Genomic DNA, 18,038 nt, shown 5'->3' with positions numbered 1-18,038 from the left:
CTTCTCTTTTCACAGATGCTGCCAGACCTGCTGAGTGATTCCAGCATTTCTTGTTTTTATTTCAGATTTCCAGCATCCACAGTATTTTGCTTTTATTTCCATTGTTACAGTGCCTGAGATGCAACACCTTCACCTTTTTATTTAAACCTTCATTGCAACCTTGATTTCTGTAACCAGGCCAAACCTAGGAGTTTTAGTAGACTTGATGCTTAACATGTCCAACCAATGTAGAGCAGCAATCAACAAAGAATGTTAAACTATGTAGTCAAAACAATACATTTATTGATCAAATGATACTGTGCTCTAGACAGACTCCCTTCTGTACTATATTCAGTCCTGATCACTGGGACACTACAGAGCCATTCTAGTGCTGGAGGCAGTGCAGAAAATCTATAATACTATGGGAAAAGGCTGGGAAAATCTGGGCTTTTCAGCCCTGGAAAGAATGGGAGTAATTTTACTGCCAGGGTGGGTGGGGGAGTTAAAAAAAAAAAAAGCAACATGTGTTAAAGTAGGCGGGTCAGGGAAGTGTTGGTGGGGGTGGGTGGGGTGTGCCAACCAACACGCTCTCAGGAGATGGATCAGTTCTTAAAATATTTTAAGGAGGCTGCGTGTCTCCATTTTATCTTAAAATTTATTTTTAATTCCTGCAGCCTGGTTTTCCCGGGCTTCGGGAAAACTGGCAGCTAAAGGGAGGCGTGAAGGGCTGAATTCATAAGTTGAGTGTGCCTTTTATAACACTGCTTGTGGGCCAGGACGGGCAAGAGATTTCCACCACCACTTACCATTCTTGTGATCTGTGTGGCCCCTTCTCCCCGCCTCCCACACCAAATTTGCAAGACCTCCAGGAATCCCACGCTTCCCTCTTTAATCTCAGGCCTGAGGTGTGATTTTATAGAAATGTGATAACAGTAATGAAATGGAAAAGATAAATCTGAAAAATTACTTAAAACTGAGACTGGGAAAGGAGGACAGTGATTTAAACTATTAAAAAGCAAATTTGAGACTGATATCAGGAAATGGCCCTTTTCAATCATAATTATCCTGTAATCTACAGCTGTACATTAGTTTAAAGGGCAAGAACCCTTTTGCGTCCTACAAAATATCGTTTTTTGCAAACAAAAACGGTAGCTTTTTATTTCAGTTCGTAAGAATTTTTCTTGGCATGTGCTTGCAACATTAAGTACTACAATCAAGCAGAGTCAACATGGTTTTATGAAAGGGAAATTTTATTAGAATTCTTTGAGGATGTAACGAGCAGTGTGGATAAAGGGGAACCAGTAGAGGTAGTGTATTTGGATTTCCAAAAGGCATTTGATAAGGTGCCACAAAAAAGATTACTGCACAAGTTAAGAGCTCATTTTGTTGGGGATAATATATTAGCATGAATAGACGATTGGCTAACTAACAGAAAACAGAGAGCCGGGATAAATGGGTCATTTTCAGATTGGCAAACTGTAACTAGTGGAGTGCCACAGGGATCAGTGCTGGGCCTCAACTATTTACAGTCTATATTAATGACTTGGGTGAAGGAACTGAGTGTATTGTAGCCAAATGTGCTGACGACACAACGATAGTTGGGAAAGCATGTTGTGAGGACACAAAGGGCTCAATATTGTGGACCCCCTGAGGTGTGGTCGGAGGTGGGGGGCCCCATAGAATCGTGGCGGGGTGGCAGAGGGCCCATTGCCAAGTGATTTTTGCCGGAGGTGGGATAGACCAATGACGGCCTTCCCGCCAGAGGCCAAATGAGGTCTTTAAATGTCCTGTTAAGGGCCTCTTCCCACTGCCACTGGCATCTAACCAGCGGCGGGTTGGGGGATGCCTCCGCCCCGTGTGGAGGGCGCCTTGTAAAATGAGATGCATTCCTTGGAGGAGCGGGGGCTGGTCTCCCCTCCATGGGCAATCTATGGCCTGCGGAGGACCCCTTCTGGCAAAACTTACAACTCCATTGAACCCTGTTCCCCGGACATCATGCCTATCTCCTACTACCCCTCCCAGGCCCCGGCAACCCCGCCTCACCTTACTTGAGGTTCGGGTCTCGAGTGCTAGGCCTAGGTATCTACCTCACATGGACTGCAGTGGTTCAAGAAGACAGCTCACTACCACCTTCTCAAGGGCAATTAGGGATGGGCAATATTTGGTGGCCTAGCCACCAAGGCCCACATCCCATGAATGAATTTTTAAAAAATCTTTACTGGCAGTGGCCAGCACTTCCAGTGGCGTTGCTGAGCTGCTGGCCCTGTGATTGGCCGGCAGCTCTTGGAGGCGGGATCCCCTTCTTTAAAGGGACGGGGATTCCTGCACAGGGCACTTAGGCTTCAAGACACCGGAGAATTGCTCCGGGGGGGATACGAAAAGGCTGAGGTGGGGTTCAGCCCAGCACTGGAAGCCCAGCCTCCTCCACAAAATCCAGCCCCAAGAGTCTGCAAAGGGATATAGGTAGGTTAAGTGAGTGGGCAAAAATTTGGCAGATGGCGTATAATGTTGGAAAATGTGTGGCTTTCTTCTTTGGTAGGAAGATTAGAAAAGTAGAATATCAATTCAATGAAGAGAGACTATAGAATGATGGGGTACAGAGTGATCTGGGTATTGTTGTGAACCCCGTGGAGTCCAACAAATCAAAAGAATCAAATTTACCAAATGACCCCAATTGAAGAACCAAATGGGCGAGATCTCACTTTTATAAATTTTACTTTAATAATCAAACCAAAATTAACATAAATTAAAAACTATCAGATACAACAAAATTTTGATCATCGCTCCTGTGAAGCACCTTAGGATGTTTTACTTGGTTAAAAGTGCTACATAAATAAGAGGAGTTATTATGGGCGTTAGTCTTTTCCTGCAGGGTTAGACAGGGAAGTTAAACTGCTGAAACTTTGCCCTGTGGTTCCTGGTGACTCATCTAACCCTTTCCCCTCCCGTCCTGTACTCACCAACACCCACCTTAACTCACATTGGCTTCCCATCCCTTTGACAAGGTCCCACATGGGAGGCTGGTCCAGAAGGTTCGAACACATGGGATCCAGGGTGAGCTAACAAATTGGATACAAAATTGGCTTGGTGATAGGAGGCAGAGGGTGGTAGTGGAGGGTTGTTTTTCAGATTGGAGGCCGGTGACCAGTGGTGTGCCGCAGGGATCGGTCCTGGGCCCTCTGTTGTTTGTCATTTATATTAATGACTTGGATGTGAATGTAAGGGGCATGATTAGTAAGTTTGCAGATGACACCAAAATTGGTGGTATAGTGGACAGTGAAGAAGGTTGTCTAAGGTTACAACAGGATATAGATCAACTGGGAAAGTGGGCAAGGGAGTGGCAAATGGAATTTAACACAGGCAAGTGTGAAGTGATGCATTTTGGGAAGTTAAACCAGGGCAGGGCATATACAGTGAATGGCAGGGCCCTGGGGAGTGTTGTTGAGCAGAGAGACCTTGGGGTGCAAGTACATAGTTCCCTGAAAGTGGCAACACAGGTAGATAGGGTGGTGAAGAAGGCGTATGGCATGCTTGCCTTCATCGGCCGAGGTATTGAGTACAAGAGTTGGGACGTCATGTTAGAGTTGTACGTAACGTTGTTTAGGCCGCATTTGGAGTACTGTGTGCAGTTCTGGTCGCCGCACTACAGGAAAGATGTGATTAAGCTAGAGAGGGTGCAGAAGAGATTCACAAGGATGTTGCCTGGTTTGGAGGGCTTGAGTTATAAAGAGAGATTGGATAGGCTGGGTCTGTTTTCCCTGGAGTGAAGGAGGCTGAGAGGGGACATGATAGAGGTATATAAAATTATGAGAGGCATAGATAGGGTAGATAGCCAGAGTCTGTTTCCCATGGTAGGGGTGACTAAAACTAGAGGGCATAGATTTAAGGTGAGAGGGAGGAAGTTTAAAGGGGATCAAAGGGGTAAATTTTTCACACAAAGAATAGTGGGTATCTGGAATGAGCTGCCTGAGGAGGTGGTGGAGGCAGGAACAGTAGCGACATTTAAGAGGCATCTGGACAGGTACTTGAATGAGCAAGGCATGGAGGGATATGGAATTAATGCAGGCAGGTGGGATTAGTATAGATAGGCATTATGGTCGGCATGGACGCAGTGTGCCAAAGGGCCTGTTTCTATGCTGTACGACTCTATGACTCTATCTCACAGATTTACTGGTCAGTCCACTCAGCATATAGAGTACTGATTACTACCACACAATCCTTCAAAGTTCTGAATGTCCTCAGGTAGATTTTCAGCTCCTTTCGTCAATGATTTAGCAGTTCCCTTTCAACATGAGCTCCACAGTTAAGGTCTTCCGACAGCAAAAAAAAAAATCAGTAAACTGAAAATGTCAGAATTCCTCCTTATTTAATTGAGACAGGGGAACTCCCTTGCACCAAACCTTTAACACAACACTGGTAAGGGCCTCAGGAGGTTTATGGCTTTTTCCATAAAGAAGACCTGAACAAAAGTCCTGTATGTTTATTAAGAAAGAAAAAAAGAAAGACTTGCATTTATATATTGCCTTTCATGACCACCAAATGTCTCAACGTGCTTTACAGCCAATGAAGTACTTTCTGAAGTGTATTCGCTGCTGTAATGTAGGAACAGTGACAATACTTGCTAATCATTAATATTTTTCAGGATAATTCTGTAATTCTGTTCTTCCTTACTCTGTGCTTTCCCAAATACTTGTTCTGGCCAATGCCTTGTTCTCAATTTTTGTCGTTAGATAATTTACATTATTTCCACGAAGTTGCTTTCAAAGCCAATCTTAAATCATGACCATCAAATGCTTCCAAATCATTGCTAAAATTACTGGTGCTTTGTGCGATCCATTGCCAATTGCTCTTTGAAGTGGCTGAGTGTGCTGAGAAGTTGTTAACAATTACATACGCCCATTTGGCCCCTCGAGGCTGCATTTAATAAGATCATTGCTGATCTGATTGTGTCCTTGACTCTACTTTCCTGTCCAACCCCTGTACCGTTTGACTCCCTTGTTAATCACGAATCTCTCTAACTTAGCCTTAAAAATATTCAATGACCTTGCCTCCACTACTCTCTGGGGAAGAGAATTCCACAGACTAACGACCCTTTGAGAGAAAAAGTTTCTCCTCATCTCCATCTTAAATGGGAGACCCCTTATTTTTAAATTGTGTTCCCAAGTTCTAGTCTCTCCCACAAGGGGGAACATCCTCTCAGCATCCACCCTGTCAAGTCCCCTCAGGATCTTGTATGTTTCAATAAGATCACCTCCCATTCGTCTAAACTCCAAGGATACAGCCCCAGCCTGTTCAACATTTCCTAAGATAACCCAGGAATCAGTCGTGTGAATCTTCTCTGAACTGCTTTCAATGCAGTTATATCCTTTCTTAAGTAAGGAGACCAAAACTGTACGCAGTACTGCAGCTGTGGTCCCACCAGCGTCCTGTACAACTGCAGAAAAACTTCCCTACTTTTATACTTGATTCCCCTTGCAATAAACGACAACATTCCATTTGCCTTCCTAATCACTTGCTGTACCTGCATTTTTGTAATTCATGTACCAGGACACCCAAATCCCTTTGTACCGCAGAGTTCTGCAATCTCTCGCCCTTTAAATAATATACTGCTTTTCTATCCACCCTGCCAAAGTGAATAAGTTCACTTTTTCCCATATTATACTCCATCTGCCAAGTTTTTGCCCACTCATTTAACCTATCTATATCCCGTTGCAGACTCCTTATGTCCTCTTCACAACTTATTCTCCTATCTTTGTGTCATCAGCAAATGTAGCTACCGTACATTCGGTCCCTTCATCCAAGTCATTGATATAGATTGTAAATAGTTGAGGCCCAGCACTGATTCCTGTGGCACTCGACTAGTTACAGCTTGTCAACCCGAAAATGACCCATTTATCCCTACTCTCTGCTTCCTGTTGGCTGACCAATCTTTTGTCCTGTTAATCCTACACCACAAGCTCTTAATTTGTGTAGTAACCTTTGATGTGGCATCTTATCAAATGCCTTCTGGAAATCCAAGTACACAGGTTCCCCATTATCCACATTGCTTGTTACTTTCTCAAAGAACTCTATTCCCCTTCACAAAACCATGTTGATGTTGCCTGATTGCATTAAGATTTTTCTAAGTGCCCTGCTGTAACCTCCTTAATAATGGATTCTAGCGTTTTCCCTATGACGGATGTTAGGCTAACTGGCCTGTAGTTTCCTGCTTTCTGTCTCCCTCCTTTCTTGAATAGAGGAGTTTCATTTGCTATTTTCCAAACTGATGAGACTTTTCCAGAATCCAGGGAATTTATTTATTTAGAGATACAGCACTGAAACAGGCCCTTCAGCCCACCAAGTCTGTGCCGACCAACAACCACCCATTTTATACTAATCCTACATTAAGCCCATATTCTTTACCACATCCCCACCATTCTCCTACCACCTACCTACAGGAAAATTACAACCAATGCATCTACTATCTCAGCAGCTACTTCTTTTAAGGAAGCAGGCCAACAGGTCCTGGGGACTTGTCAGCCTTTATTTAGTTCTAATAGTTTTCTCAGTACCCTTGCCCTGGTGATTGTAATTGTTTTAAGTTTCTCCCACCCTTTCACCTCATGATTTACAAGTATTTCTGGGATGTTATTTATGTCTTCTGCAGTGAAGACAGACCCAAGATATCTGTTCAACACTTCTGCCATTTCCTTATTTTGCATTATTAATTCCCCAGTCTCACTCTCTGAGGGACCAACAGTCACTTTGGTTACTTCTTTCCTTTTTAAATACTTGTAGAAACTCTTACTATCTGTTTTTATATTTCTAGCTAGCTTTCTCTCACTCTAATTTCTCCCACTTTTTTTTTCCTTCATTCTTTGCTGGTTTTTAAATTCTGTCCAATCTTCTAACCAACCACTAATCTTTGCAGACTTGTACGATTTTTTTCTTGCAATTTGATACTACCTTTAACTTCCTTAGTTAGCCATGGATGATGCATCCCTCTCAGAGAGTCTTTCTTCCTTACTGGAATGTATCTTTGCTGAGTGTTATGAAATATCTCCTTAAATGTCTGCCGCTGCATCTCTATTGTCCTACCCTTTAACCTAATTTCCCAGTTCACTTTAGCTAGCTGTCTTCATACCTTTCTAATTGCCTTTATTTAAATTTAAAACACTAGCCTTCGTCGACTTTCTCACCCTCAAACTGAATGCGTAATTTAATTATGATCACTGCTACCTAAAGTCTCCTTCACTTTGAGGTCATTAATTAATCCTGTCTCATTGCACATTACCAGGTCTAGAATAGCCTGCTTTCTGGTTGGCTCTAGAATGTGCTGCTCTAAGAAATTGTCCCGAAAACACTCTCCGCTCATTTTCCAAGCTGCCTTTGCAAATCTGATTCGTCCAGTCAAAATGTAGATTAAAATCACCCATGATTATTGCAGTACCTTTCTTACAAGCCCCACTATTTCTTCCTGTATACTCCGTTCTCCAGTGTAATTACTGTTTGGGGACCTATAAACTACTCCCACAAGTGACTTCTTACCATTGCTATTTCTTATCTCTACCCGTACTGATTCTACATCTTGATCTTTAGAACTAAGGTCATCTCTCACAACGGTACTAATGTCATCTTTAATTAACAGAGCTACCCCACCACCTTTTCCTAGCTTCCTGTCCTTCCGAAATGTCAAGTATCCTTGCTTATTCAGGTCCCAGCCTTGGTCACCTCGCAGCCATGTCTTTGAAATGGCTATCAGGCCATACCTATTTATTTCTATTTGAGCTGTCAATTCATCCGTTTGTATCTGAATGCACGCAGCATTCATAACTAGAGCCTTTAATTCTGTCTTTTTACCACTTTCGCAAATTCTGGCCTTATCTGCTGGTGCACTGTTAAGTTCGTATGCTCTGTCTCTTCCTGTCGCACTCTGGTTATCGTTACCCATGTCGCTACCTTGTACTAGTGCCTTCTTTCCTTTTAATTTACCTCATCTCCCATCACTTGATAGTTGGAAAGCTCTGCATCAGAAACACTGCAGTTTGCAGGCCAACATTTTCAATATTAAATATTTTTTGTACCATTTGTCATCATTGCAAATATTCATTGTTTGGAGAATTATTCTGAAGTAGATATTACATTTTAAACAGTTGTGTTTCTTTGGTAACGGTTAAGTCAAAAACTGGATAGTGGGGAAAATGGCGCAGGGGTAGGTTCATGGCTCAAGTACTGATATTTGCTTTGTGGCTGATGGAGTTTCATTGAAAACCTTGCTATTTAATGACTGCTCTCTAAGGCACAGAAGTAAGTGGGAAAACGTTACTTCTGTTTTACAAGACAAAGTTTTGCTATTTAATTTGATTTATATTTTATACATTTTGTATGGCAGATTTAAAACCAGACTTTTTAATCCAAAAGCAAACCTATATCAACCCTAATATATATATATTAACCAGTAAGGTGTATATGTTTACTATTTTACTTTAAAAATGTGAAGAGCACACTCTAATTTTTTTTCCGGATGCAGGTGTACTTCTGATAAATTTTCTGCCGAATTCAAAACATTTGGTCATTTTAATTGAGCAACTGGATTAAAATGGTAGAGTAGCCCTTTCAAGCACTTGTTGAATTATGCAGTAAACTGAAATCAGTATTGGTTTGTCCTTGTAAACTATTTCCAACCTCTGTTTCCTCTCAAGTCCTTGAATGTGTTGTTGGCTCACAAATTTTGGCTTATCTCTCCCACAATTCCTTGTTTGAATTACTGCAGTAATGTTTCTGCCCTACCAAAACACTGAAAAAGTCCGAATCAAAGCCACAACCTACATTCTCTAACTTGACAGTGGTGCATTTTGCATTGGAAGGGCCAAAGACCCTCACCACCATGTCCATAATTTATCGTTGACTCCATTCCCCTGTGTCTCCACCCTTACCTCAGCCCATCTGCTGCTGAAACCCTCATCTGTGTCTTGTCACCCATCATCCTGCACTTGCTGACTCGCATTAGCTCCTGGTCCTCCAATGCCTCAGATTTAAAATTCTCATCCTCATCTTTTAATCCCTCCGTGGTTTCTCCCCTCCCTCTACCTGTAACCTCCTTCAGTTTTACAACCCCACCCACCCCAAACTCTCTGCTTTCAGCTTCTTTCCCCTTTCCCCTTCCATCGGTGGCTATGCTGTTAAAAATCCAGGCAGAATCCCCTTCCTAAATTCCTCTGCCTTTTCAGTTCCTCCTCCTTTAAGACTCCCTTCCGAGCTTTTGCTCACCCTTTCTAATGGCTCTTCTTTGGCTTGGCATCTATTTTTTGCTTACACTTGTGTGAAGCGCCTTGAGGCATTTTTCTACGTTAAGACGCTATATAAATGCTAGTTGTTGAATTAACTAGAATAGTCTGGAATTCTGTACCTTCCATGTGCAGATACAGACTGCCACCTAGTGGATTTCTAAGCCCTTGCAATTTTAGCAATGCCATTCTTACTCACCAAAAATGTTTTTTTCAATGTACGTAACAGTAATATTAAACTTATTTGTGTGTTCTACCTATTTAAGATTGATAACTTAATAGTGAAGTACACCTGACTGGGAGCATCAGGTGAAATAAGGATTTAAGAAAAAGTCTCCCAGACCAGCATAGTTCATTAAACCACTAAACCACAGAGCCTTCTGTACAGTTCATTTCTTTCAAAATGTAATTAAGAAAATAGTAGTCATACAGCAAGAGGGAAGTACGAGTGATTTATTCCTATCTGCTCAGTTTATACTTTTGCTCAGTAACTGAGCTTAGTGTTTGATTAAAATTAAAACATTTAAATTATTTTGTTAGGCTGCTTAGCTCTTTTTCTGCCTGTGTGGCCACAATGGACCAAATGGCCTTCTGTACAGTAAATCTTTATGTTTATTGTATGTTAATTTTAGTTTGCTCTTGGGTTGTGGATTAATGCTGGCTAGGCAGTATTATATTGTTCCCCTCCCTTTTTACTTTGAGAAGATGATTGGGGGCGTTGGGTGGGGGCAGGAGTATGTGTGGGCTTGGGCTTCACTTTGAACTGCCGATAGTATTGGGTAAGGAATTCCACTGTAACCTGAGTGATCTTAAATATTTGGGGCTTTATGTAGGAGCAAATCATGAGAAACTAAGGTAGTTGTTTTAAGTATTTAAAGCAAATTTGGATTTTATGCTGTTTATTTACATATAATTTGTTACTCTCAACCAGTTGGAAACTTTTGACTTAAAAAAAAAGCATGATTTCCAAGGATTCTGATTCAAATTCTCTATATTTACTATACCCATTGGAATAAATCGCAAATGCCCAATTAGCCAGGTGTTACAACCAGGTGAGAAAGTTGTCTAGGGGTCCCTTTTAGCCTTCATCTGGTCTTATTGTAACAGGATTTAATTTTTAAACACAGTGTTTTGAGCTCCCCCTTTTTGAATCCTAGTTCACCGTTTTCCAATTATAAGGCAAAGAAATGAGTACACCAGGTTTTCTTAGGTTTAAAGAAGAAAAGTGAAATTTATTGAAACTTGAACTTAAACTCGAATTTGGTTAACGCCTACGGATACATGCCGTGCCCTACTCTAGCATGCATATGTGATACGCACGTGCAAATAGAGACAGAAAAGAGCAGAAGAAAAAGAAAGTAGAGCGGTTTGAGGCAATATCAGAAGAGTTTCTTGTTACTGTGCTTCGAGCTCACTGTAGTCCTTTTGTAGGTAGTCTTGCTTTTTGTTGGGGCTCAGTATTATTCTTAAACCTTGTTCACTGTAGGAGACTTCTCTCTTGGAGTTCATGTGTCTTCAATGCTTTCTGAAGCTGGTGAGAGCGAGATGAGAGCAGACAGGAGAGAGGTCTTTTCAGTCCAGGAGCAAATAGCGTTCTGAGTTTTAAAACTCTGTGGCAAATTCAAATTCAAAAAACTTCAACTGTCAGTTAGTCATGTGACTAAACTGGTCTGACCAGGTCTTTGTGTATTGGGGAAGCAGGGACTAGGTCCTTTGTTCCAACACTGTCTGCCAGTATGCAGAAAAGGTCTTTCCGGCGAGGGGCCTGTCAATTCTTTGTGATAGGCCCTCTTTTCTTGCCAGCAGTAATTTTGGGTTTTAATGTTCATATGACAAAATAATGCGTGCCTCATTCTTGGCAGGTGGGGGGCTGCATGACACAGGTGATAAATTTATTTGAAGTAATCCCTTTTTTAAGGGGTAGAATTTCTTGAAGAAAATTTTAGCCTTTTGAAACTTGCAATGTTTCTTTGTTAGGAATAAGTTAACAATTCAAAAGCTGTCTAATTGTTGGAGGTTGATTTATACTCATTCCAACCATGAGGTTTTTTTTTTAGAGATACAGCACTGAAACGGGCCCTTCGGCCCACCGAGTCTGTGTCGACCAACAACCACCCATTTATACTAACCCTACAGTAATCCCATATTCCCTACCACCTACCTACACTAGGGGCAATTTACAATGGCCAATTTACCAATCACCTGCAAGTCTTTGGCTGTGGGAGGAAACCGGAGCACCCGGCGAAAACCCACGCGGTCACAGGGAGAACTTGCAAACTCCGCACGGGCAGTACCCAGAATCGAACCCGGGTCCCTGGAGCTGTGAGGCTGCGGTGCTAACCACTGCGCCACTAATTGGTCTGTTATTGCCCTGCAATTCTCTAGTGTGGGAAGTTGATTTGAAAACCAGTAGCTATATATCCCAACTAAGAGATTCTGTATACATACACAAGTTTTATTTTTAGGGGAGTAATGAAAGGGTCTCCTGTTACTAGCTATCTTAGATAAAGTTTGCTTTCTCTCTTTAGGCACTGGGTTTGATGGAGATCAATGCCTGGGGGTGCAACTAATGGAATTAGGAAGAAGAAAACGACATATTCTGCAAGGAGTTCCCCTCCCACTTAACAGGAAGTCATATCTGATGTGGCAGGGGTTCTCTGCTGAAGGTGATCTTAATATCTACCCTTAATGTTCCAATTACTGCAGGAGATGGTATGTGGGCTAAGAAGGAGAGAAAATATAATTCCTAACCTGGAAATGTGATGGCACACTCTGTGCATATGTGTTAAATGTATTCAAATATGTTCGGAATATATTGATTGACATAATACACTATTGGAGAGAGAAAGTGTTGTGGAATCACTTTAAGAGACAGTGGCGAGTCACCGAAGGAAGTGATGTCACGTCACACATGACCAGAGAGCTGTGGGTGTAGATTAGTAGAGTAAGGCGTGTGAATGGGTGCTCTCGTATAATGTTAAATAAGTTACAATAAAGACACATATTCTTCGTATATTATTCTTATTCCTGTGAATCATATAATAATTCACACACTAAAGGAACAAATAATATAATATGGTGGCAGACTTTGGGATTTTTCTGAAAAACACCAAGTATAGCATGGTGACAGCACTGGAGCAATTTTAAAAACGCACCAACTACAGTGTAGTGACTGCGGATTGTTTATCTGGAGTGGCTGAAGATTCCTCAGCAATGCAGAGAGCTGGGAGTTGTTGAAACTCTGAGTAAAGAAGGAAAATCGCCATGGGATCAGAGTTTTCAACTGATCTGGCAGTGGACCAGAAATCATGAGAGAAAGCAGTGCAGCCATTACTGCATCAGTTTTCCCGGGCTGACTGCATCATGGGTGGGGCCAAAGTTAAACGAGGGGGAAGAGCTCAATAGCGCCACTGGAGGTCCCCAGCAGAGAGTAAAAGGCAGGGTGTGGCAGCTGCCGGTGCTGCAGCACTCTGCACAGAGACGCTGTGTAAAAAGAAAAAAAAATTAGCCTGTGAAAACAAAACTGCCTGGCAAAAGGAAACCTGTGGAAAAAGTTTATATTTGTAAAGAAGCAAGATCATCAAGAAAATGACATTCAAGTATGCAATTATGGATTGGAAGGCATCAGACATAGGGCTGGATTTTGTTGAGCTCCCGAAGTCGGGCTGTGTGGGGGGGTGGGGGGCCTGGAAGATTGCAGTGGCCCACCATGGAGCCCGGCACTGGGATTGCTGGACCACAATATTCCTGGCGGCGACGAGGCTCCATGGCACTCAGCCCCCCAATGCCGCTAGGCAATGGGATCCAACTTTAAATATTGAAATAAAGGACATGAATAAATTAATATACCATTTGCCGCGATCTTACCAGCTGTATGTGATCTTCCATGTGATGGCTGGCACTCATGCACATTCACTTTCCTGTCCAGGGAAAGCTGGCGCCACCAAGGTGGGGAAGGAGGGAGCTTAGGATTTTGTGTAGTTGGGGGGTGTGGATGGTAGAATGGGGTCAACTCTGCATTTCTAGTGTGGGGCGGGGGAGGGGTGTCCTCTGCACTTTGTGCAGTTGGTGGGGAGAGAGAGGTCAACTATTCAATTTGTGTTTTTGTGGGGGAAATGGGGCTACCATTTATTTTCAGTGTATTGCGGGGCTCACTCTTGTGTACAGGGAAGTGGGGGGGGTGGTGGATTCCAGGGTTGAACTTTGTACTCTCGTGCAGGTCTGGCAGCCCTTTAGAAATAGCTCTTGCGCAGACGCAGCTGACGTTGTTGCCAGCGTCACAGCGCCCGCCCCCACCCCATGATTGGGGGGCGGGGTGGACCGCCCTGCATGTGAAATGAGCTGCCGCACGTTAGATCACGGTGGCATAGCGGTGCGCGGCCTGTCCGTGCAGGCCGCCATTTTTCTCACTCACCACTCACAGTGGTGGGAGAGTAAAATTCAGCCCATGGTGCTTGAGTTCAAACTGTTTCACCAATGGATGGAACTGTGTTTTCTGGATCAAGAAGTGAGTGAACCAGAGAAACGAGCAGTAAAAATTAATATCTCCCTGGGCAATGAGCCAACACTTCAGGATTGTCATCTTAGGATCAGAAGGACCCTAGCAAGCTATGGACATTCCTGGAAGATCAACTCAAGGTAAAGGTCAATCTCTGAGTGCATAGGCTCAAGCTTATGATCTACTAGCAAAGGCAAGATGAGTTCATGGACCAGTTTGTTGCAAGGTGCCAATTATGTCTGCCCCAAGAAAGGCCTTTCAAAAAGATCAGCTAGAAAAGAAGAAAGGGCACAGCATAGATGTATTACTTAATGATGGAAGGAAATTTGAAGCCATCATGGCTGGGTGCCAACAGTTAGAAACATTGGAGGCGGCTATGACAATTGGTATGGTAACCAAGGCTCAGAAGTCTTCTAAGCCTTGTGGCAAATGTGGCCCAACTCACCCAATTTGCAGTTGTCTGGCGTACCAGGACCAGTGCAAAGCTTGTGGCACGCGAGGACCTTGGGCAAGGCAGTGCAGAAGGCCGAGCTCAAATACTGCACACTGGAATGGTGGCAGATCACATGCAGAGAGAACGTCTGGCAAATGCAACAAAAGGTATGCCAACACATAACAAAGGCCCAAGCAGGTGCATCAGGTCAGCTGAGAGACAGATTGCCAGAAGGACATGGATGAAGGTCAGAGTCCTCAATCATGCGTTGGGAACTTGGTATCCTTCAGAGGTTGCTAGGATATGCGACCAGCCCAGATTGTACAAGGTCAGGACACCCAGTGGTGTGATTCTCAGAGCCCGAAGTCAACTCAGAGCTGTACGACAATACTATGTTTGATAATCCTGTGGCCTCGCGGATACATTCAAAGCCAAAGTTTGAAGATGAATGTATAGAGGTTAAGCGCATAGATGAACAGCATGTTAACCAAAGTTCTGAATTACCAGAGTTTCAGAGGAGTCGTAAAGATGAACGCGGCTCTGAGAAGCTACATAGTTTATAGTTATATAGCTATTGCATTCAAAATAAATAAGCAAAATTCTTACATTTTAGAGAGTATTAAACATGCTTACTTGTAAATTACGTTTGCTTTATTCCGGTACAATTAGTCTAAACTGCAACATCATTATATAATGTACATTTTTTTTATATTGGTTTGTGGGTTGTGGGTCTCTCTGGCTAGGGCAGCATTTTTTGCCCATCCCTCATTGCCCTTGAACTGAGTGGCTTGCTAGGCCATTTCAGAGGACATTTTAAGAGTCAACCACATTGCTGTGGGTCTGGAGTCACATGTAGGCCAGACCGGGTAAGGATGGCAGATTTCCTTCCCTGAAGAACATTAGTGAACCAGATGGGTTTTTAACAACAATCGACAATGGTTTCATGGTCACCATTAGACTAGCTTTTAATTCCAGATTTATTAATTGAATTCATATTTCACAATCTGCCATGGTGGGATTTGAACTGTCCCCAAAGCATTAGCCTAGGCTCTGGATTACTAGTCCAGTGACATTACCACAACGCCCCACCTCTGATTAATGGGTTATGTTTTTTATCTGGGGAAAAAAGAGGGATGTTGTGGGATTACTTTAGGAGACTAAGTGGAGAGTCACTGAAGGAAGTGATGCCGTGTCACACATGGCCAGAGAGCTGTGGGTGTGGACCGATCAAGTAAGGCATGTGTAGGTGTGCTTCTGTATTTGTTGTGTGTGTAAATGTTGCAGTTTAAGTTATAATAAAGACCCACATATTGTTTGTACTCCTGTGAATCTTATAATTCACACACTAAAGGAACAAATAATTTAACAAAGACATGGAGAAAACACTGAAAATCCACAGCAGTTTAATGAGCATTTAAAAGGAAAAGAAAGGTTAACTTTTTGAGTAAGATCCTTCATTGGAACTGCTGAAGGGTTATTCTTGAAATGCAAGCCTATCAGCCTGTGGTGCATTTCTAGCATTATTTGCTTTTAATTTTATCATATTTTTTAAAAAAAACTACTTCTTAGCAGTTAAATCACTTCCATTTGATTTTTAAAATATGACTATAACTTCTGTTTTCAGAATGTTGGATAATGGCATTTTTTCTGTTCCATTGCTGCATTGGGTACTTTTTTACCGCAACAAGGATGATTGTAACTTTTTTAAAAGTGTAATAAATGTTTTGGCAGAAGTGCTGGATTTGAAGTTTAAATATCTCAACTAGTACATTTGTCTTGAAGCTTTGACTTCAGTTCCTTTGTATTACAGTGAATGTTTTGCTGAAACAGTGATTGTACCTTGTCTTTAATCTACTAATCTCAAAATAATGCTACTCACACTAAATGTGCATAACAATTGGAACTTTAACTCTTGTTTAATACTTCTTTTTTGGTAGGTACCCCAGTATTTGCCGATTCGGAGGGGATAGTGCAAATGCTCAACAGATCTCTAGGAAACACCTGGATTCCTATTTCTAACATTAGAGACCATTGCAAGGGCAAATCTGATTATTACTGGGTGGTTGGTATTCATGAAAATCCTCAGCAGCTCAGGTAAGAAGTGTGAGGCATTTGGGGAGGGCAAACAAAGCCAGGGCATACACAATAAACAGGAGGATATTGAGACGGGTAGAGAAAGTGAGAGACCTGGAGTGCATGTCCACAGGTCCCTGAAGGTCGCAGGACAGGTAGATAAAGTGGTGAAGAAGGCATATGGAATACTTACCTTTAATGGCCGAGGTATATAATATAAAAGCAGGCATGTAATGCTGGAACTAAAATGCTGGCTAGGCCACAGCTGGAGTATTGTGTACAATTCTGGTCACCACATTACAGGAAGGACATAATTGCACTAGAGTGAGTACAGAGGAAGTTTACAAGAATGATGCCAGGGCTTGAAAGTTGCAGCTATGAGGAAAGATTGGATCAGCTGGGGTTGTTTTCCTTAGAACAGAGGAGGCTGAGGGTTGACTTAATTGAGGTGTACAAAATTATGAGAGGCTTAGATAGGGTAGACAGGAAGGACCTGTTTCCCCAAGGGGAGAGGTCAGTTATCAGGGGGACACAGATTTAAGGTGATTAGTAGAAGGATTAGAGGGGACGTGAAGAAAATCTTTTTCACCCAGAGGGTGGTGGGTGTCTGGAATTCACTGCCCGGATTGGTGGTGAAAATAGAAATCCTCAAGTCCTTTAAAAGGTACTTGGACCTGCACCTGAAGTGCTGTAACCTGCAAGGCTACAGACCAGGTGCTGGAAGGTGGGATTAGATTGGACGGCTAGTTTTGTTTAGCCGGTGCAGACATGATGGACTGAATGGCCTCCTTCTGTGCTGTAATTTTTCTGTGGTTCTAAAGAAAGTATGCTAATTAGCAGTTGCATGATTTGTATTTTACTGTACTATCAATATGGAATGTTGCCCATATAGAGTGCCACCTCAAGAAGTAACTATTTCAAACCATGTTACAGATAAAACTCTTAATTATACTTGTTATTACTTTACATCACAAACTTTAGAAATTGCTTAATTCCTTTTAAGCTAGTATAGAAATAACTTCAAATTGCAAAAAAAATTGTATTCATAACACAATTTGTTAAGCTTATTTCACTTTTCAGGTGAACTTTTGAACAATTGTCTATTAGGGTGCTTTATACTACAAATGTAGTATTGGTGCAAAGCAGCAAAGGCCTTATGGTGAAGTTTCAGTAAAATAGCACTGTTTGCATGTATCTTCAATGCATAGTGCTCAAATATTTATATGGCATTCGAGTAATTCTACTTATTGTGATAACTGATGTATACTGATAACTTCACACAGGCAGTGTGGTATTTCTGGTAGTGTGATTTCATGCTGCAGGAAATAACTGGGTGCAACCTTTCCACAAGGGGAACCTGTACATTTTTTAAGCAATAAATGAATTTCCTTTTATAATTCAAAAATCCCACATTTCATAATTTCCACTAGTTTCAGCTCTATTAAAATGAAAGCTGCTGTTTTCTGAATAAAATGGGGGGTACAGCATGGGCTAGATGAAAAGTAAAGCTCTTTCCATGTTTTTTTTAATATATATAATATATATATATATATATATATATATTCTTTTGGGCCTCCTTATCTCGAGAGACAATGGATACGCGCCTGGAGGTGGTCAGTGGTTTGTGAAGCAGCGCCTGGAGTGGCTATAAAGGCCAATTCTGGAGTGACAGGCTCTTCCACAGGTGCTGCAGAGAAATTTGTTTGTTGGGGCTGTTGCACAGTTGGCTCTCCCCTTGCGCCTCTGTCTTTTTTCCTGCCAACTACTAAGTCTCTTCGACTCGCCACAA

At 42.2% G+C, this 18,038-nt stretch overlaps 1 protein-coding gene across 2 annotated transcripts in view; it reads left to right on the top strand.

The window, feature by feature from the left end:
* The window catches only part of wdhd1 (WD repeat and HMG-box DNA binding protein 1), a 112,045-nt gene that overhangs the window by 42,759 nt on the left and 51,248 nt on the right, over nucleotides 1-18,038 (top strand). For both annotated transcript variants that reach the window (XM_068039175.1, XM_068039176.1), the window contains 2 exons: nucleotides 11,774-11,911; nucleotides 16,114-16,270. In XM_068039175.1, coding sequence (XP_067895276.1) covers nucleotides 11,774-11,911; nucleotides 16,114-16,270 — 295 coding nt within the window. The remainder of the gene's footprint in view (nucleotides 1-11,773; nucleotides 11,912-16,113; nucleotides 16,271-18,038) is intronic.

This window comes from Heterodontus francisci, chromosome 9 (genome assembly GCF_036365525.1).
Source record: "Heterodontus francisci isolate sHetFra1 chromosome 9, sHetFra1.hap1, whole genome shotgun sequence".
NCBI lineage: Eukaryota > Metazoa > Chordata > Chondrichthyes > Heterodontiformes > Heterodontidae > Heterodontus > Heterodontus francisci.
The sequence above is the reverse complement of the archived record's forward strand: the minus strand, read 5'-3'. Positions and strand labels throughout refer to the sequence as shown.